The 23,008-nt window shown below is 41.7% G+C and overlaps 1 protein-coding gene across 3 annotated transcripts in view; it reads left to right on the forward strand.

The window, feature by feature from the left end:
- The window catches only part of LOC133385104 (guanine nucleotide-binding protein G(q) subunit alpha), a 173,981-nt gene that overhangs the window by 91,613 nt on the left and 59,360 nt on the right, over positions 1–23,008 (forward strand). For all 3 annotated transcript variants that reach the window (XM_061627465.1, XM_061627446.1, XM_061627455.1), the window contains exon 3: positions 12,599–12,753. In XM_061627465.1, the coding sequence (XP_061483449.1) occupies positions 12,599–12,753 (155 nt within the window). The remainder of the gene's footprint in view (positions 1–12,598; positions 12,754–23,008) is intronic.

A 23,008-nucleotide genomic window follows, 5' to 3' on the forward strand; every position in this document is an offset into this window, starting at 1 on the left:
ATTGTCATGGTCAAACCACTTTCTGGTGAAGTTGAGGCTTATGGCTCCAATCCTTCCCTGCAGGGGTGGTGGACAGATTAAGATGTTCCACCCCCAGAGACTAATGGAATCCACTGGATGTCTGTGCTGTCTGGGGGAGTGATGGGAATTATCATCCAAAGCATCTAGAATGAACCAGGTTAGCAAAAGCTAGCTTGGTTACTAGTCTAAAGCATGCACAAGTCTTTATTTATAATATATTTTCATTTATTTACTATTCTTGTCATGTTTCGAAATGATTCACTTCTCTGAGGTCTGTGATTCACTAATCCTATATTGTCAAACACTTCTACAAGTGTGCTTTCTACAAATGTGTGCGTGTATGCTTTCTGTGTCTCTCAAAACCAAAATTGTGTCCCAACACTACTTCAGCTAATTCCACTTGAAAGATTGGCCACTTCACCTTGTAGCAACCTTCTATTTAGAGCCTGACACAGATTAATAACTTGATCCTATGCATCCTTATTTGAACATAACACTCACTAATTTCAATGGAGCTTATGCACAAGTATGTGTGCCCAAAGTTGGATTGTTGAACTGCACTTATCTGCATACACTAAATACTGGGGAACTCAGTGGCACAATTCTGAATAAATGTGGATAGGACTGGGCTGAAAATTGTAATTCAAGCATATATGCAATGTACACTTTTGAATTGGCTACATACACATGGGTTTGGACCCAGACTTGTCCCTCCGTGAATGAAAGGTTCCATCCATTCATGGATGAAACTAGGATGCAGCGTTGGCTTCCCCTTGGAGGAAAGGTGTGGGGCAGAACTTTTCTCTAATTACCCTTCCTCCTGCAGCCCTCAATGCAATCTCCCACACTGTTTCAAAGGCTCCCCCAACCTTCTACATTAGCTTTTCAGGGGCTGCAGTGAGAAGAAGAAATCTGGCCTAGCCCTTTTCCACGGCATGAGCAGAACTCTGGAGATGCACCTCTTCCACTATCACCAGCACAGTCCTTAAGGTCACCCATGTGTGTGCGCGCACACCTGTGGTCCCCATTAGGATTTGAGGAAAAGGAATACATAGAAGGGTCTTCTCCATGTTAGGGCCCCAGTTATGGAATGATCTCCCCATAGAGATATGTTGGTTGCTCTCATTCTTGGTCTTCAGACGTCAAGTGAAGACACTTCTGTTTACCCAGGCTTTTGTATTAGTGTTTTGAATTAACGTTTTAATGATTTGTTCAAATTTCTTTTTCTGGTTTTACTGTTGCGTGTGTTATGTTGTTTATGTGTCTGTTGTAGATTACCCTGAGATCCTTTTGGAGGGCAGGCAATTTATGAATATCCTAAATAAAATAAACTCCACTAAGCACATCTGAATCCAACCCCATGTATACATACACTGGAATAGATATATCTGTTTCAAATGTGATACTATGCCTTTATTATACCTAGGCAGTGCAAATTTGCAGTATCCCTTGCTGATATCAGCACGTATTTGTAATTCCCATTCAACATAATAACAACGTTTGATTGTTGCAGTAACTTGAAGATATTCGGCTAATTGTTCATGATGAAATAGTGATTCCCTGTAGAAGGCTTCCTTTGAATACTGAGGAAGATTTTTTAACATCCCTTAAAGGCAAGTTCAGAAGCTACCATTTTCTGTTTGCAGTTCTACAAGTGCCACACAAATTGTTCCACGTTTGTAAGGAGTCTTTCCTTTATTGCAGCAGCACCTGTGCTTTGGAATTCCCTGTCTATTGACATTGCAGGTGCCTTGATTATACTAGTTTAGGCGCCTACTGAAAATCTTTCTCTTTCAGCAGGCCTATCCAGAGACTTGATTTGGTGATATCTGTTTTTAAATTTGTTTTAATTTTTTTATTGAATTTAATTGTTTTTAGATGTTTTAAATGATTTAAATACATTTTTATCTTGTTTTTAATTGTACTTTTAAAAAACCATAGATGTTTGCTATCATGGGTTCTTTTGAGAGGATCGGTGGGATATAAATGTAATAAAATGAATGAATGAATGAATAAATACTGTTCATATTTCCTTTCTTGTAAGCTCTTGCTACTGTTTTATTAATATAATTATTGATATTAACTTAAAATGTTAAATATTAAAATCTATGTTTTGCTTTTGTCCACATAGGTATAACTTCTATTAAAAGGTTTAATCCAATATTATTATTTTAAAAAGACCCCAACTGGTTCAGTACAGGGCAGCTTCCTATGTTTATAAGAGACTTTTGTTTTGTTTGTTTTTAAATAAAGCTGCCAGGACGTCATGTTTCATTGTTTTTCTAAAGTTAAAATTTAAATTACTGGAAAACTTTGCTCCTATAGAACCATTTTCTTGTTGCTTCTAGTGACATAGCTGTGTGTGTATCTGTACTGTTCTAACTTGAATGTTAAGTTTGCCTTTTATTTCACAGTTACAGAATTTTAGATTTAGTCTGCTATAGATCTTTGATCTACAATTATAACAGCTATTACTTAATAAAATATTCCTCTGTGCTGAAAATTTGGTGAGATTATTTAACATTATAGGAGTGAATTAAAAGGCCTTCAGTTCTGAAGATCTGTCTGCAGATATTGGTGAGCTTAAGAATGGTGGATATAGTCTGTCCATTTTGTTATGTGCATCACAATCGGACTTAATGTTTTTAGGACTTACTCTGTAAAAAAGAGAGCAATGGCCAAAGACATTTGATTGCCTGTGTCTTGAAATTTCGCTTTTAGGCAGTTACCTTTTGCATGTGTTGCAGATTTCATTAATAGTCTTTGGCAATATTTGAATTAGAATATTAGAATAAATTAGCCTGTGCACTTTTCAGGCATTATGTGACTGGTGCCATGCTGGTTATTAATTTATTATAATATATACTTGTGACTGGCCTTTAGATGATAGTTAATAGGCTAATTATCGAATGGTACCATAAAACAATTTAATTATAGTGCTCTTTGGGCATCAGGAAAAGGTACGCCATATATCAAAATAAATACACAATACATGGGAGCTGGTTTCTCATGTACAATGCTTATTATAAGTCTTTTCCCAATGTGTGCTGTAGTTTCAAATGTACTTATGTCCCTTGTGAATTATCAGAAGGTGTAATGGACCGTGCTGATTTAGTCTGCATATTTTGTTGTTGTTAGAAGTGTGTTAAAATTATGCTGCTAAATAAGGGGTTGAGCTGCTTGTTCCAAATTGGGTTTTTTTTGGTGGTGGTGGGATTGCCATAGCCAAAGGTGAGCATCAGTATTTCAAGACAAAAGTGAAGCCAACATGACAACATTACCTTTTAATGATGGGTATCAGTCCTAGCTGAATCTAATGTTACAAATAGTTACACATAGGAATTAACTTTTTTATTCTTGCATAAGAAATACATTCTAGAAACTTTCCTTTACAGTGATGCATAGTCAGGCTTACAGTTTCAGGTAGCATCAGTGAATATTACTATTCCATGCCAGTTACACAAAGCTGGTGTTACATAAGTACAAAGTACAATGTTGTTTGGCTGTAACTTCAAGATGTTGTGTGATCCTTTAAATGTATTTGTCTTTAATAGACCTTCATTAGGCTTCCCAGGTAACTGCTTTTCTCCTTGCCCCCAATTCTGTAATAGGCTGGTAGATCTGCCTACTGAACAGGTTTTGCAGTAAGAAAGTCCACTCACTGAAAGAAAAGATAGCTGCCTCAGCTTGAGCCTGTATGCCATTGCTTTGATTACTTCAGACAGAAACTGAAAATTAAATTTTGAGCTTGTGAATTGTTTATTTAGCAATGCCGAATAGCTAAGCAAATAAAGGAGGGGGATTTCCAGATTATGAAAGTTTCAGTAGGTGTTTGTATTAAACGCATTGTCTATTCCAGACAGTTCCCTAACAGTATATAGTGTGTATAGTGAATCAAGTCAAAGATTTTTCATTTTCTGCATGAGGAAATGAAGATCATGTACACCATTTTGAGAAAATTCATTTGGTTGACACAAAGAGCACAAGGGCAGCTTCTTCACATGCTCTTGGGTGTTTATTTTAATTTTTTTACATTTATATTCCACCTTTCCTTCAAGAAGGCCAAGGTGTTGTACATGGTTCTCTTCATCCCCATTGTATCTGCCTAACAACCCTCTGAGATCCGTCAGACTTGAGAGAGAGAGTAATTGGCCCGAAGCTACTTAGTAAGCTTTGTGGCTGAGTTGGGGTTTGAACCATGGTCTCCCAGATTTTAGTTAGACGTTCTAACCACTATACCACACATATAACAATGGTAAAATAAAATCAGAGACCAATCCTTTTTCCCTGGATGCCAGGACATCATGTAGGTGATAGTTCCCATCCAGTGTGTCCGAGGACAGGAAATGCACTGCAGTTTCAAGGAAGTAGACAGCGTTACTGGCATGAGACCACAGTTCATTTCCTGTCCTTGTCCCAGGCAGATCCCACAGTCCTGGCTCCATCCTTAGCTATGAGTTTTCCCTTCCTACTGCAGTTTACTCTCCTCCTTAATTCCCCTTATTCACTGTATTCCTGGTCATTCCTTTTTTTTTTCCTTAAAAAAAAATTGAGAAAAGAAAAAGGGGAAAAAAGGAATGACCAGGAATAAAAGATCCCTTTTATTCTCAAGCCTTTTCAGTTTTCAACTGCTGCCTGCTGCCTTCATTTCTCAACCCTCTGGCTTTGCCTTTTGTGTCTTCTAGCCCCCTCCTCACGTTGAACATCCCCATTTCCCCAGGTTGTCTATCTTTACTGCCCCTTTTGTCTTCTTGGGCTCAATGCTACATTTAATTCCCTGCATCTAAGTTACACCCACCATTTTGTTTCCTTGAATTTTCCCTTCATCTTCTTTGGACTTTTGATTTTTTCCCCTGGTCTCTATTTCCTTCCCTCCCCCACCTAGGACATGCCTGGAGAGGCAGGTACAGCAGCTCAAAAGCCACTTAGGGGCAGAATGCCCCCTTTTTGAGACACACCTGGAGTTATACCCACCAGCTTGCCTTCCCAAGTTTTTCCCACCTTTTCTGTTTCTGATCCCCTGACCTCCACTCTGGTTCCTCATCCCCTCCCCACCTCAGACAGAGCTAAAGAAAGCAGGCAGAGCATCCCCAAGCCTCCTAAGCTGAGGAAGGGGATCATCCAAAGAAATACCTCTCATTTTCTGACTGCTACGGGCGGTAGCACCCATTTACTCCCCCCTCCCAAGTGCCAGAGAATTGCCTCATGTGGAGCAAGCAGGACATCTTCCTCAGCTGTGGGAATGGCAGCCATTATGCAGCATGCCCCCAACCAGCCCTGCTCGTAGGTAGGGCAAGCTTTACTCAACCAAATGATCCAAAGTACTGTTGCTGCAAAATGTCCTCAAGGTGGCCTCAGGTGCCAGATTACAGGGAGAGGCATCATAGGGGGGGGGAAGCCTAGGAAAACCCAGGGCTCATCAAACATCCAAACTCCTCCAGCCTCTAAGGTCACTAAGTTTCCTGCAGGGCAAAATATTTTGGCCAGGAGAAAAATATCCACAAGCTGCAATAGTTACGATCCCCCCTGTGGCCACTGAGCAACGTATGATAGAGGAATATAGATCAGAAGATGACTGGATGGTAAGAGCCATAGTGCTTGAACTTTTTAATCCACCCAATGGATCTGGTGACAATTTTAAAGATTTTTCTGGACAGACCATTCAGTCAACCCAGGCATCCATTCTAGCCAAGATCAGCCTTTTCAACTTTCTGCTGACGTATTATTCCAAATCAAGGAGGCTCTGTTTGGCTACCTCATTAAGGAACTATGACCACCTCCTACAGTCCATACCTCATCCAGCACCTCAAGGGAAACCATGGGGCATAAGGCCCAGCATAAGACCTGCTACCTTATGCAGGAGGACTACTCCTTGGAGGAGGAGCAGGGGTCATTCCCGCAACCCCTATGACATGTCCCATGGCAGATTCCTGGACCAATCTCAGCCCAACCTAACCTCTGAGCTTTCCGACCCGCTTGATCAGTTCATTAACCTGGAATGTTTGGAGGGGGAGTGGAGCACTGATCTGGAAGCAGAGGAGCCAAAGCCCTCTTCACATCAACTGTTCTAGTCTGTGCATTGATGCCTCTCCTCCACAAGACACCAGATGCCTTGGGCCTGGCAGAACTCGAGGCAGATTCTGCCCCCGCTCCTATGGGGTCTGCCATACTAAAAGAAACCGCCTCCACTACAGCAATCCCAATACTGGGACCTCTTAGAAAAATCGTGCAAACTACGTGGGATTCCCCCCCCCCTCGTTATTTTGCAGAATGGCTTCCCAGGCTAATAATTATTACTCTCTAGAACTGGACTTTACAGACTTATTGTGTGGACACCTAGTGTATAGCTTAGTTTCCAAATCCCTTTTGCCCCAGGAAAGGGAACCACAGTTGAAGGACGCCACTGAGCACAGACTGGATTTTGCCCTGTGTAGATCTCATGAGGCCAATGCCAATTCAGTCAGAGCTTCATGTGCTGCCTCATTCTTCACCAGGGTGTTCCTGGTCAGGTTGGATGAACTGTTAGATACCCCTCACCAGGATCCGGCAAGAATTAGAAAAACACTGCTAAAGCTTCATAGAATAGCATGTTTCATCATGGATGACACTTTAAATGCTACCCAGATTGCTGCCAGGACTATGGCAGCCAGAGTAGTTGCATGTTGGACCTTGTGGCTGCGCTACTGGGACACATAAAATCACCCTTCAAGTGAGACTAATGGTCCATCTTCATATCCCATTCATGTATATTTTAAAGAGACATCAGTGATGCATACATACCTGATACGATATGTGATACTTTGTACTCAGAGTGTTGGCAATGAAGTGCATAAAATTACACAAAGGCTCTAAGGTGCAGAAATAGGATTGAAAAAATTAGTGGTAAAGCAGATTTCATAAACATTTGCAAACTGAAGCAGAGAGACCAAATGCATTGATGACTACAGCGAAATGTATACCGGAATTTAAAATCAGACTCTAAAGATGACAACACTATTTATTTATTTGTTTGTTTACTATTTTTACTTTATTTATATGCCACCCCAAAACATTTTGTTATATAACAAAAAGTGTGGCGAAGTGTTTAGAGTGTTGGACTGTGACCAGGGAGACCATGCCTCAAATCCCCACTCGACCATGAAGCTCACTCGGTGACCTTGGGCCAGTCACTGTTTCTCAGCCTAACCTACCTCATAGGATTGTTGTGAGGATAAAATGGAGAGAAACACGTATGCCACCTTGAGCTCCTCGGAGGAAATGCAGGATAATAAATTCAGTAATAAATAAAATAAGATTAAGAATACAATAAGATAAAATACAACATTAAACACAGTGCGAGACAGGATCAAAACATATCAAAGAAAACAGCAGAAAATTAAAAAAAGGTCAGATGAAGATTGCAACATGATTTAAAAGGCTTGGGAAAATAAAGTGTTTTGCTTAGCACCAAGTAGATGATGGAGTAGGTGTCAGAAAGACCTCTTTGGAGAGGGTATTTCATAACCAGGGTGCCACCATTGAAAAACTCCTTTCACTCATAGGGGAAGATAGGAAGCTGCCTTATACCAAATCAGACTGTTGGTCCATCTAGCTCAATATTGTTTAAACCATCTGCCAGCAGTTCTTCAGGATTTTAGATAAGGGTCTTCCCCAGTACTACCTAGAGATGTCAGGAATTGAACCTATGAGCCTTGTGCCAATGCACTGTCTCCTCCCATTCCTAGTTGGCTGTTTTGTCTAAATGGATCAAGCAGTGACATACAGACCATACTTTGCTTAGTTTAGTTTAAAAGACATACTATTGTTTGGAGAGAATCCAAAGGGAATCTGAATATTAAAGGAGAGATGAGATAGGGAGGACAGACGCTAGCAGAAGGCTCATCCATGTAGCAATAAACTACAAATTTATACTATGTCTAATTCAGCTTTGTGGCTCTATTAAGATATCACACCCAACTTGGTTAAGGTAGTTTAACTGTAATTTGATGGTATGTCTGAACTCTGATATACCATAGTTTGTGCTAATTATAGTGGCATGTTGTTGAATTGACAAACCATAATTATAGCCATTCTAACACAAAGGCTACTAGGCAAGAGTGCCAAGCAGTCAGAATACGAACACATACTAACAGTAGGGTAGGTCCTGTAAAAAGATCTAATAGACCACTCCAGTCATATTTACTTTTATGTTGCAATTGTGAACGACGGTGAAGATAGAAGGCCTGTATTTAAATTTGACATTGTGGAAAAGTTAGGGATATATTTTTTTTAGGAAGATTGTTTTTAAGGAAGATCATTGTGGTTTCCAAGATACAATATTTCAATGCTGAGAAGTTCATTTTCTAATAAGAAATTGCCTATGGCCCTTTTCCTATAAATAGTCATATTATGAGAAAATGATTAGGGTTCAGTACATGGTGTATTGTGATTTCATAATGTTATTGTTGTTATATGCCTTCAAGTCGATTACAACTTAGGCGACCCTAAGAATCAGTGACCTCCAATAGTATGTATTATAAACCACCCTGTTCAGATCTTGTAAGTTCAGGTCTGTGGCTTCCTTTATGGAATCAATCCATCTCTTGTTTGGCCCACCTCTTTTTCTACTCCCTTCTGTTTTTCCCAGCATTATGGTCTTTTCTAGTGAATCATGTCTTCTCATTATGTGTCCAAAGTATGATAATCTCAGCTTCATTATTTTAGCTTCTAATGATAGTTCTGGTTTAGTTCGTTCTAACACCCAATTATTTGTCTTTTTCGCAGCCCATGGTATGCGCAAAGCTGTCCTCCAGCACCACATTTCAGATGAGTTGATTTTTCTCTTACCTGCTTTTTTCACTGTTCAACTTTCATATCCATACATAGAGATTGAGAATACCATGGTCTGAATGATCCTGACTTTAGTGTTCAGTGATACATCTTTTCATTGAGGACCTTTTCTAGTTCTCTCATAGCTGCCCTCCCCAGTCCTAGCTGCCTTCTGATTTCTTGGCTATTGTCTCCATTTTGGTTAAGGACTGTGCCAAGGTATTGATAATCCTTGACAAGTTCAGTGTCCTCACTGTCCATTTTAAAGTTACACAAATCTTCTGTTGTCATTACTTTAGTCTTCTTGACGTTCAGCTGTAGTCCTGCTTTTGTGCTTTCCTCTTTAACTTTCATCAGCATTCATTTCAAATCATCATTGGTTTCTGCTAGTAGTATGGTATCATCTGCATATCTTAAATTATTGATATTTCCCCCTCCAATTTTCACACCTCCTTCATCTTGGTCCAATCCTTTCTGTATGATATGTTCTGCATATAGATTAAACAAATAGGGTGAGAAAATACACCCCTGTCTCACACCCTTTCCGATTGGGAACCCATCGGTTTCTCCATATTCTGTCCTTACAGTAGCCTTTTGTCCAGAGTATAGGTTGTGCATCAGGACAATCAGATGCTGTGGCAACCCTATTTCTTTTAAAGCATTCCATAGTTTTTCATGATCTACACAATCAAAGGCTTTGCTGTAATCTAAAAAGCACAGGGTGATTTCCTTCTGAAATTCCTTGGTCTGTTCCATTATCCAACGTATGTTTGTGATATAATCTCTGGTGCCTCTTCCTTTTCTGAATCCAGCTTGGACATCTGGCATTTCTTGCTCTATATATGGTAAGAGCCTTTGTTGTAGAATCTTGAGCATTACTTTACTTGCATGGGATATTAAGGCAGTAGTTCGATAATTACTGCATTCCCTGGGATCCCCTTTCTTTGGAATTGGGATATATATTGAATGCTTCCAGTTTGTGGGCCATTGTCTTTCATATTTCTTGACAATTTTTTGTCAAAATTTGCATAGTTTCAGTTTCAGTAGTTTATTGCAACTCTATTGGTATGCCATCTGTTCCTGGTGATTTGTTTCTTCCAAGTATTTTAAGAGCAGCTTTCCTCTCACCTTCTAAAATTTCTGGTTCTTCATCATACAGTTCCTCCATGAATGAATCCATCATCCTTGCATTTTTTTATAGATTTCTTCAGTGTATTGCTTCCATCTTCCTTTTATTTCATCTCGGTCAGTCAGTGTGTTCCCTTATTGATTATTCAACATACCTACCCTTGGTTTAAATTTCCCTTTCATTTTTCTAATCTTTTGGAATAGGGCTCTTGTTCTTCCCTTTTTGTTGTCCTCTTCTATTTCTAGGCAATAACTATTGTAATAGTTCTATTTGTTCCTATGTACTGGTCACTGTGTTGTTGCATTTAGGGTTCTAACAATGTTTCTATCTCCTTTTCCTTTTGCTTTCCTTCTCTCTTTAACCATTTTAAGAGTTTCTTCAGTCATGAAACAACTTCAATTTTCTTTGAAATTAAGGTGCTTGAGATCAGGGTGCCTAAATTTCTCTCCTCCACACCGTTAACAATAGTGATGACATTGTTTAAGAAAAAGCTAGAGTGAGACATGAATTCATTTTTAATGAAATCAATATAATTTGACAACCTATATTTATTTTAAATGTTTTATTTTTAAAAAATTGATGATGATTTTAGGTATATTTGTTTTTAATTGGTTTATGGATTTTAACTGTGTCTTGTCCACAGTTTTGTTTGCCACTTGGAGATCTTTGATCATGCAGTTTATAAAAGTTCTAAATAGATAGATAGGTACAAATATGAATGATCTAACTTTGATTCTTCATTTAAAGCCACCATCTTTGCCAGTTAAAATGTATCACTTTTTCATCAGATACATTGATGCAGACATTTTACCTGATAATATGAAGTGAATAGGGCTGCAATCCAATACACCAAGGGTGGTCAAACCGCAGCTCGCGAGCCACATGCGGCTCTTTGACATATAATGTGCGGCTCCCAAATCAGTGCTGATGTTGCAGGCAAAATGCAAAATGATTTAAAGAATTCCCTTGCATTCAGCTTTGCTCTTGACGAATCTACAGACATACAAGACAACCCACAACTGGCGGTATTTGTTCATTATGTTTCCTCTGATGTAACTGTGAAAGAAGATATGTTGGACCTACTGGCACTAAAAGAAACAACTCGTGGTGTTGACATTAAAAATGCACTTGACAGAGCCTTAACAAATGCTGATATTCCACTGGATAAACTCATCAGTGTTGCAACAGATGGAGCACCTGCAATGGTGGGGGAAAATGCAGGATTAATTGCACTTATGAAAAATGAAATCTGTTCTTGAAATTGTCAATTTCATACGCTTAAATGGGAAGACCCACCAACAGTTCAAAAATTTTATTGAAGAACTGGAGCTTGAAGATAAACCCAGTGATGTCTCTTTCTACTGCATTGTGAAGTGGCTGTCAACCAGCAATGTCTTAAGTAGGTTTGTGGATCTGTTGGAGCCTATTATTACTTTTCTTGAAGAAAAGAAAAGATTCTATCCTCAACTGGAAAATGATGAATGGATGCAAGATCTAATGTTCCCTACTGATATAATGAATCATTTGGTATATATATGACATGTGTACTTTGTGATTATTGAAACTAATACAAATTAACAGTTTAAAAACTACATACATGAATAAATATTATTACATACATATATTTCTTAATAATTATATAAAATTTTTGTAACAAATTGTGCATGTAACAATAAAAACGTGTGTGTAATATTTGTTCACGTCTTGCGGCTCTCAAACATCTGAAGTTTATCGTATGTCGCTCTTACGTTAAGCAAGTTTGGCCACCCCTGCAATACACTCTTACCTGGGAGTAAGTCCCATTGAACACAATAGAGCTTACTTCTGAGCAAACATGTATTGGATTGCAATACTGCTATTCCATCTTGGCCTCAGTCACCTATGCAAGGCTTATATCCCACATAATATATTGTTGCAGTGCCCTTTTTTGATTTGTAAACTTAGGCTTATTATAGCCTTCATTTGTACTAGTGTAGAATAACTGATGAATTAAAGAATATGATTTTCAAGGATAGTTTAACTTAGACTTACAGTGGGGCCCCACTCATACGGCCGGTTACATTCTGGACCCCCGCTGTAAAGCGGAACTCATTGAATAGAATGGCGTGCGATGCCTGAAAAGCGCTGTAAAAACTGAACAAGCGCAGTATGAGTGGGGCTTTAGTCTAATTGTGTCTAATTGAGACCGCTGTATTAGCAAATCGCAGTAAAGCGGGCCCCTACTGTAGTCAATGTAAGGATTTTCCAGGATAGTTTAACTTCGGCATGTCTTCCAATTGCACCCCACCTCATAGCTGAGTGTCCATGCATCTTGGGCACCCCATGTTCTGTCACTGATTGTCAACCAACAATCTCTTCTCTTTCTCTGTTCCACTTCCTTTTGTGGCTCACTCTCTCATCCCAACATCCTGAATGCTACCATTGTCTTCTGCTTTGATAGTTTCTCTTTCTAAGCTGTTTTTTTATATAGCTGGCCGCATATTTAAGAAAAAATCTAGAACAGGATCTCTCCCAAACCCTTTGTGGGCACATTCATTACTTTTTAAAGTAAAAATCTGTCTGTACAACATAAAATATATTTTGTATGATGTGTCTAATGCATTTGAATGTAATTGGGTTTTGTTTTTATTATTATTATAGGGCAATGCACAGCTAGTTCGAGATGTTGACATAGAGAAAGTGTCCTCATTTGAGAACCGGTATGTAGACGCAATAAAGAGTTTATGGAATGACCCCGGAATCCAAGAATGTTATGACAGAAGGCGAGAGTATCAGTTGTCAGATTCTACTAAATAGTAAGTACAAATGTTCTGGACTGTAATCTTTTAGACACTTGTGATGGGCAATCATTTTTCCAGACCTTTCTGAAATGCCCAACCACTGGAAATATTTGTTTTTCAAATTTCCTTTTTTAATTTAAAATGTGTATTTGGTTATATTTTAGTATAGTTTTTACAGTTATTGATAATTTAAATTGATAAATGTAAATGTATGTACTCACAGTTTTACAACCTTGAAATTGCAAACTAGGTAGCATAACTTTTAGAACAGGCATTCTGAGATATTAAGTGTGATGTGTGTGTGTGTGTGTATCACTCACACACATGTATGTATATCTTGTGTGTACATGTGTAGATACATACACATACACACACACCAGTAATGAACTGCTGGCTCACAGGCCTTATTCCCACACACACACAATTTGGTGGGCTCTGTAAGATCACACAGATTTCCGCAGCAGCATAAAGAAAATATGTAAATTAGATGAAATGCTACCACTTTCATCTTCCTGCAGTGAGAATTGCCCCCATCCCACTCAGCAGTGGTACCCTTTTCCAACAGTCACAATATAATGCCCTTCTTGGCATCAGAGGCAGAGGATTTGCATGCCAGTTGTGGTTCTGGGGTGGGCGGAGAAGTCTAAACCTTTCCACCCAGACCAGTGCCACTATGAGGATGCAAAAGTCACCCTGTCACTGCTAATCAGATTTATCATCTGAAGAGCAGGGAGGGGCATTATTAACCCCCTAGTACCTCAGTTAGTTTTCACTGATCAGGTGAGGAGAATGGGCTAGGTGTCCTATGTGCGTGGTCTGTTTGTGAGAGTGTGCATATAGAATGTGGCATCCCCCCTCCCCCCTTGAGGGTAAGCCAAACATCTCTCAAGTAAAACATAGTTAACTACCCCTTCCTTTCACAGATTTTAATGAGATGTTTTTCTGGAGTGCTTTGACTATAATAATATTACCCCAAACTAGTAACTGTTGTGACCTGATAATCAGACTCGTCCAGCTGGCACACACCCGCCATTCACCCAAAGGTCCCAAGGCAGGTTACAACAGTAAGACAAGGCGATATTTATGACCCCTGAATGTAACTCTTTGTAAAAATTCAACCTCACAGTACCTTATTTATTTGGTGACGGGAACTTCTTCAGGAAAAAATGAAAGCAAAGCCCTTCCACATTATTTGAATCCTGCCCAAAAATGTCTGTATATACTGTATATTTTACCAGCTTCTAATTATGTAGTACTTTCAAAAGACATTTGAGATCTCTTGCTATGCAAGTTCAACAATAAATTATTCTTGTTGTTTAAGGAACTACCTTAGTTCAGTTCCTGACTTCCATGTTGTTTAATGGAAATTAAGCATGGGGTCATAACTACCGCACAAACAGGAGTACTGCAGAAATAGAACTGATGGCATGGTGAAGTTACATTTCAAACAGCTACATCTCTTCTAAGTGTATATTTGCACGATGTGAATAAAGAAATTTATCCTTTCTAGAAGTGCTTGCTATTTCACATGCTTGCTATCTTTTCTAGTCTACCACAATCCACTTAAACTAGTAAATCCAATTAAACTAGTAAATCAGCCTTGGGAAAAAATAGCTCGTGCTCCTTGTGGATTTCTGGCTAATAGCTTGATCCCTGTGTGACAGGTTCATATTTCTGCCTAAAATGATCAGAGTAACAGGGTATGGTGTGGTGGGAACTGTTGTAGTAATACACTCCCTTGTTGTAAGGAATTTTTCACTTGCAGAGCATTCTGGTTTTAAACATACATATACAGTTTCTTAATATATAATTTCCTCTAATAGCAAATTCAGGTGCTTCAGTGCCTGTCAGAAGCCAAGCAATGTGACCCATAAATAAGTGGTTTCTGCATAGTCAGGAGACTCCTTAGGCCAGGGGTGGGCAACCTTTTTTGGCTCTGTGGGCCAAATCCTTATCAGATACCAGTTTGTGGGCCAAATGTGAGATCTGACATCTGTGGGCAACTTGCTTGAGCAGCCAATCCAGCAAGCTTCAGCTCTACTGCCCCATCAGACTGTTTTTTGCAGGCACTGGCTTTGTGAGTGAGTTCTCCGCTAGGGCCTAGGCACATAAATGTACAGAAAATGTGTAAATTATAAGAAATTTAAATACAACCCCCAAACCTGCCTAAACAACCTTTGAACTTGCAGAATGTTGATGATTTATTTATTTATTTATTTATTTTTAAAACTTAAATACCGCCCGACTAGCAATAGCTCTCTGGGCGGTGAACATAGATACAATAAAATACAATATAATACAAAAACATCAGTCTAAAATCAAATTTCACAATCTAAAAACAGCAAAGGCTAAAATCAAATTACAAACATTACAATCATTAACAAAAAATTAAAATGCCTTGGAGTAGAGAAAGGTTTTAACCTGGCGCCGAAAGGATGATAGTGTCGGCGCCAGGCGAACCTCCTTGGGGAGACTATTCCATAGTTCGGGGGCCACCACTGAGAAGGCTTGATGACTGTTAAAACCTCGGAGAGAAAAGAAGGGTCTAAACTTCAGACTCTAAAGAAACCATAAATTAGGCAAAGTATGGAAGTCTGTAAAGTAATTCTGTGGCTGAGAGATCTTGAAATAGGTAATGTTTGTGTGCAGAGGGTAAAGGAAAGATAATATAAAAGAGAACTGGCCAGTGGCATCTTAAAGTAAGCATCCTGTGGAAGGGGATTTAGGATGGGGTTGGACTGTAGAGGGATGCTTCAATCTGTGGCACTCCCCACCCCCTGGCTATATAGCTATAAAATGCTAAAGTTTAGGCCTCTGGTACTCTACGGCAAAGTAGAAGAGCTGGGAGGCAGGAAGGTTTATCCTAACCGTAACCATCGCCCAGTCCTGAACTGCCCAGACCCCAATAATCCTGATAGGACTAGGAGGTTCTTCTTCCAAGAACCCAGAATATCAGCATTCCTCTCAAGGGGTAGAAATACACTGCAAGACTGTGTTGCTGTTCCCACTTACTTTTAAACTTTCTTTAGTTCTTTTACTTTGAAAACTCAAGGCAGCATTGCCTCAGCAAAATATTTGCTAAATATAAATTATAGCAGTTTTGCCCCTCAGTTCTTCACTTAGAACTGTTGGGCTGTGTGGTCAAAGCTGTGCGTCAGAATGATCTCATCTTTGATGTGGAAAAATCTGCAGACATGGAACCTGTAGTGCTGAAAATGATCAGAAATGGTGGATTGGAGAATGTCCTCCCACACCCTAATTAGATTTTCTAGGCAATGTGCACATCAAATGATGTGCCTATTTTAGCTTAAAATTATATAACTTCACCTTGCATCACTGTTGTGACAAATGAGGTCAAAACTGTATTCTTTGATAAAGCCATTTAAACTACCTGATCAAAAAAGACTATCCCAATGAGGTACAAACTATCAGTTGCTTCTCTGTCCAAGAATCCTAGGAGCAATCAGAGACATGCATATCATTAGCAGAGACTAATCCAGTCACGTCTGCAATCTCTTCCTAACCCCATCTAGAATTTAGATAGTTTGGGATAATGCCACATTAAGCCAATTTTTCCTTGTGCTCATCTGTGACATCCTTCCCTGGTTCTCCCTGTCAGGTTTCCACCTGCTTGTGGCTACTGCCTTTCACTAGGCACCACCAGGGATACCACCAGTCCGGACCGTCCTTTATATGGTTTCTCACTCCGCTCTACCACAGATCTCACTAGATCCCCCTGCTAGGCAGCACCACCAGTCACGTCCTATAACCAATACTCCCAGAGACTTTGCCTGAGTCTCTCTCTAGCTGGTTACTTTCGTGACTGCGTGCTTATGCTGTTCCCAACCCCCTTGTATCTTTATAGATAACGCATACAACTCTGGGTTGCTCTGGATACTTGAATTGTTATTATTCCTCCCTTCACCGCTGCCACCATTAGATACTGTTTCTGTTCAGCCTTGGTAATTACCTTGCCCTCCCTTCTGGTATGTATATCCCCCAGCCAAGGATCAGGCCTTTGGTAAACCAAATAAGTATTTATTAAATATCAGAAATAACAAGATTAGTTTTAGAATGTTTCACAAGCATATCATCTATTCCTGTTTTGTACTTGACTTATTATTAATCAGAACTGCAACTCCCTCTTTCTCCACACTCCCAACATCCACCCAGATTCAACTGTCATTCTTCCATTTATACTCCCAGCCACTCAAACGCTCAGCCAATCATCCAGCATTCTACTGCTCATGTACTCCCCCCTCCTCTTTCACTCCACTTACCATATGTCTTCTATATAAACAGCACTTACCATATTTACCCTACAAGCAGGAACATCACATTTCCCCCCCCCTTTAGAATAACAGCAAAGTATTATTCCTGCTCTAGGATTCATATGACGCATTAACAATAAAAAACAGTCTCTTTGGGGAAAATGTCTTTTTTTTGCACCCACGTCTGGGTCACATCACTGCAGTCCCGGCCACCTGCCTTGAAAGTCCATCGGCCAATACATTGTCCTTGCCTTTTATGAACTTGAAGTCCACCTGGTAATCTTGTACCAGGACCACCTCTGCAGCATAGTGTTATGATTTTTCATAGTCTGTAACCATAACAATGCTTGATGATCCGTCGTCACTGTAAATCTTCGTCCCCACACGTATGGGCGCAACTTGCTCAGTCCCCACACGACCGCTAGGCACTCCTTTTGGACCGACGAATAATTCTTCTCCCTTGATGTCAGCTTGCGACTAAGATACGCCACTGGATGTCTGGTGCCTCCTCTCTCTTGTAGCAAGACGACTCCGTAGCCACGATGAATGGTTGCTCGTAATCTGGTGCTATTAATACAGGCCCTTGGCACAAGGCTTGCTTCAGAAGATCAAAAGACTTTTGACATTCATCCGTCCACACCACACACTCAGCACACTTTTTCCTTGTTAGCTCATGCAAGGGGGTTGCAATTTCCCCAAAATCTTTTACAAATTTACGGTAAAAACCGGCCACACCTAAAAATGCCCTAACTTTAACTTGTTTCTTAGTTAAGGGGATGGGCCACGATTGTATTGCCTCAACTTTGCTCCATAAGGGGGCTATTTTCCCACTCCCCACCTTATGTCCTAAATAGATCACTTCATTCAACCCAAACTGGCATTTCTTGGCTTTTATTGTGAGGCCTGCTTTCTTAAATGCCTCTAATACTGCTGTCAGGTGTTGGACATGCTCAGGCACCGACTTGCTGAAAATGGCCACATCATCTATATAGGCCACTGCGAAATCTGACATGCTTTGCAACACAGTATTAATTAGTCTCTGAAAAGAACTTGGCGAGTTCCTTAGCCCCTTGGGTAAAGTCACAAACTCATATAACCCATCTGGTGTAGTGAAGGCAGTTTTGGCTCTGGATTGCTCGTCTAATTCCATCTGCCAAAATCCTTTACACAGATCTATGGTAGAGATAATGGTTGCTGCTCCCAATAGCTCTAACATTGCGTCCACCCTAGGCATAGGATACGCATCTGGGACAGTAATTTTATTGATTAAACTATAATCAATACAAAACCTTGTGGTTCCATCTTTTTTCAGAACCAGTACAATACTTGAGGCCCAGGGACTGATGGATTCCCTGATCACTCCTAGTTCCAACATGTCTTCAACCTCCTTTCTAATTTCATTCAAAACTTTCCCATTCACACGATACGGAACAGATCTGATTGGGGCATGATTTCCAGTATCAATTGAATGTCTGGCTATACTGGTTCGGCCAGGTTTATTGCTGAAGAGATCCCCATAATTTTTTAAAACTCTTAGAATCTCTTTCTTGACTTCTTCCTTCACCTCCTCCGACCATTCCAATTGATCTACCCCTCCTTTTGCTTTGCTTTCCTGTACCAAATCTGGAAGTTCAGGCCCACTTCCCTCAGGGAATAAGGTAACTTGCAACACCTTTGCATCCCTGGTGTGATAAGGTTTCAACATATTTACATGAACCACTTTATGCTTTTTTAATTGGTCTGTGGTTATCACATACGTCAGTGTGTCAAGCTTTTCCCTTATGGTATATGGTCCCTCCCAGTTGGCCTGTAATTTATCGTGTTTCCTGGGTATGAATGCCATAACCATATCTCCCACATCATACACACGTTCTCTGGCTGTTCTATCATACCAGTAACTTTGCTTCTGCTGAGCTTGACTTAAATTCTTTTGCACTACTTCCATCATTGATGGAAGCCACTCAAACGCTCAGCCAATCATCCAGCATTCTACTGCTCATGTACCCAGGGATTGGGCTCGTGGGAGTTGTAGTTCAAAAAAGTAACTTTCCCAAGCTCTGGATTCACGTGGTGGTGATGAAATGCCTTGTGCTACCATTTTACTACAATACATTTGTTATTACTAGTTAATATACATTTGCCATTTATGAAGCAGTTGGAGTGGGACAGTAGAAAAATAGAGGAGTCGGAGTCGAAGGTCTGGCGTACCAACTCCACAGCCCTGAATATCTTGATGACAGCTCCCAGCAGCTTCATATAAATGTTAGAAAGCATGGGGGACAAAATGGAACCCTGCAAAACACCGCAGGACAGCTCCCATAGCACTGAACAGTCATCATCCATAACTACGTTCTGGAAGTTGCTCTGAGATACAGTGCTCCCAACCCCTACCTCCCTGAGACTCTCCAGAAGCATATTGTGGTCAACAGTATCAAAAGCTACTGAGAGATCAAGGAGAACAAGCAGGGTGACACTCGCCCATCTCTCTCCCAACAAATTAATTAAATAAATAAATAAAATTTTATTTATTAGTCGCCCATCTGTCTGAATTAACGGACACTCTGGGCGACGTACAACAATATAAAATACAATATAATACAAATAAAGTCAACAATCATCTAAAACATCTTTCAATTAATACACTATAACCTTAATCTGCCCCGGCAATCCCATAGGCCTGCCTGAATAGCCAGGTCTTTAAGGCCCGGCGAAAGACCATCAGGGAGGGGGCATGACGGAGGTCAAAAGGAAGCAAGTTCCAGAGGGTGGGGGCCACAACCGAAAATGCCCTCTTTCTGGTCCGCACCAGCCTAGCTGTTTTCACCGGTGGGACCGAGAGAAGGTCTTGTGAGGCTGATCTTCTTTGGCGGCATAATTGGTGATACTGGAGGCGTTCCTTCAGATAAACTGGGCCGAAACCGTATAGGGTTTTAAAGGTCAGTACCAACACCTTGAATTGGGCCCGGTAAACAACTGGTAACCAGTGTAGATCTACCAACACTGGGGTGATATGATCCCGGCGGCGGCTCTGCTTTATCACGCGGGACGCCGCATTCTGTACCAGCTGCAATTTCCGGACCGTTTTCAAGGGTAACCCCACGTAGAGCGCATTACAGTAGTCTAAGCGAGAGGAGACCAGGGCATGTATCACTCGCGGGAGCAGATGTACAGGAAGGTAGGGTTGCAGCCTCTGTACCAGATGTAATTGATACCAAGCTGCCCCGCTCACTGCCGAAACCTGAGCCTCCATGGACAGCTGGGAGTCAAGAATGACCCCTAGGCTGCGGACCTGGTCCTTCAGGGGTAGTCTCACTCCATTAAGCACCAAGTCAAAATTTCCCAACCTTCTCTTATCACCCACAAGCAACACCTCGGTCTTGTCGGGGTTCAGCTTCAGCCTGTTCTCTCCCATCCATCCACTTATGGACTCCAGGCACTTGGACAAGGCATTCACAGCCAACTCTGGTGAGGACTTAAATGAGAGATAGAGCTGAGTGTCATCCGCATATTGGTGGCACTGCAGCCCAAAACTCCTGATGATGGCTCCCAGCGGTTTCACATAGATGTTGAATAGCATGGGGGAGAGGATAGAACCCTGTGGCACTCCACAATTGAGAGGCCAAGGGTCTGAAACCTCATCCCCCAATGCCACCCGTTGATATCTACCGGAGAGATAGGAACGGAACCACCGTAAAACAGTGCCCCCTATTCCCAATCCCTCCAGGCGATTTAAAAGGATACCGTGGTCAACGGTATCGAAAGCCGCTGAGAGATCCAGGAGGACGAGGAAGGTATATTCTCCCCTGTCCAATGCCCTCCTCATATCATCCACCAGAGTGACCAAGGCTGTTTCAGTTCCGTGTCCAGTCCTGAAGCCCGATTGGAAAGGATCCAAATAATCCGCTTCATCCAAGTGTGTCTGTAACTGTTTAGCCACCACTCGCTCAATCACCTTGTCCAAGAATGGTAAATTAGAGACTGGGCGAAAGTTGTTCAACTCTTGGAGATCCAAGGAGGACTTTTTCAAGATGGGCTTTATCACTGCCTCCTTGAGGGCTGATGGCATTGCACCCTCTTCCAAGGATGCATTTACCACTGCCTTGATCCCTCTGCCCAGTCCCTCTTTGCAGCTCATAACGAGCCACAAAGGGCAAGGATCAAGCAAGCAAGTGGTTGGTTTCACAGTCGAGAGCACCTTGTCCACTTCCTCAGAGAGAAGAGGCTGAAACCGATCCCAGCAGACCGGAATGCAACTGGCCGACTCTGGACCATTACCTGTAACCACGGCGTGTGGAATTCCGCTCTTCAGGCGCTCGATTTTATCAGCAAAGTGTTTAGCAAATGTGTCACAGGAGGCTTTAGAATGCTCCATAGGTTCCTGAGCAACTGGACCGACCAGGCTTCGGACCACTTGGAACAACCTCCTGGGACAACACTCTGCCGACGCAATAGAGGCAGCAAAGAATTGCCTCTTTGCTGCCTTTGTTGCCAATTGGTAGGCTACAGTTGCCGCTCTAACCAGTGTCCGATCGTCTTCAGAGAGGGATTTCTGCCACCGGTGTTCTAGTCGTCTCACCTCCTGTTTCAGACCGCGTAACCGTGGTGTATACCAGGGTGCAGTCTGAGTTCTATTCAGGGGGAGAGGACGTTTCGGGGCCACCCGGTCTATCGCCCCAGTGATTCCCTGTTCCACTCCATCACTAGGGTCTCGACTGGGTGTCCTTCAGTTAGCTCCAAATCATCCAGCGCATTCAGGAATCCCTTAGGCTCCATCAGGCGTCTGGGGCGGACCATCCTAATAGGTCCTTGTCCCCTGCGGAGGGTATGCGGCATTGAGAAATCCATATTCACCAGATAGTGATCTGACCATGACACGGGGTTAGAAGAAATAGTCCCCATTTCCAGAACACTTCCCTCCTCTCCCGAGACAAACACAAGGTCAATAGTATGACCGGCTACATGGGTGGGACCCATATTACTTAGGTGCAGTTCCCAAGAAGTCATGGTTTCAATGAAATCCCGAGGGGCTCCAGTGAGAGTGGCCTCAGCGTGCACATTAAAGTCCCCCAAAACTACCAAGTTTGGGGAGAGCAACCGCACACCCGAAACCACCTCAAACACCTCGGTCAGGGAGTCTGCCGTGCAGCAGGGTGGGCGGTACACAAGCAGAATCCCTAAACTGCCCTTTGGTCCCAACCTCCAGTACATACAATCGACAAACTTGGTCTCGTGGAGAGGAGGTATGGTGAAAACCAAGGACTCCCGATAGATAAATGCCACTCCCCCTCCCTGCCTACCAATCCTCGGCTGCTGTGCATATTGGAAACCGGCTGGGCACATGGCCTCAAGAATGGGAGCTGAGGCCTCATCCAGCCAGGTCTCCGTAATACACACCAGGTCTGCGTTCTCATCCAGGATAAGATCATGGATGAGCGATGTTTTCTGAACTACAGACCTGGTGTTACACAACAGCAGTCGAAGATTGGATGGAGTCTTACATCCCCCAGTTATCTTCTGGTTGTGGACAGGCCCGGAACAGGGGATGGGTATAATGCATCTATCCCCTGTTCCCCTATACTGGCGTGGCCTGCCACCCACACCTCTCCAGGATCTGCCGCCTAGCCTTGTAATGTCATGGCTTCCTGCCCCTCCTACAATACTCCCTTCTGGCCTACACATGTCCCCCTCCCCGTCCGCCGATCAGGCAGGCCCCCCACCCCCAATAAAAATTAAGAATTGCCCATCAACCAGGGTTACCAAGGCAGTTTCAGTGCCATGATCAGACCTGAAGTCAGACTGGAATGGATGCTTGTAATCAGTTTCCTCTGAGTATGCCTAAAGCTGGATCACCATCACCTCTTGAGCACCTTGCCCCCAAAAGGATAGTTGTTTAACAGATCCAACTCAACCCACCCCATTAAAAAGATGAGCAGGAAAAAAGGCCAGAAACATACTTTACCCTTAAAATTAATGTCCAAAAGCCTGGGTGAATAACAATG

The sequence above is a fragment of the Rhineura floridana genome, chromosome 1 (assembly GCF_030035675.1).
Source record: "Rhineura floridana isolate rRhiFlo1 chromosome 1, rRhiFlo1.hap2, whole genome shotgun sequence".
NCBI classification, from domain to species: domain Eukaryota; kingdom Metazoa; phylum Chordata; class Lepidosauria; order Squamata; family Rhineuridae; genus Rhineura; species Rhineura floridana.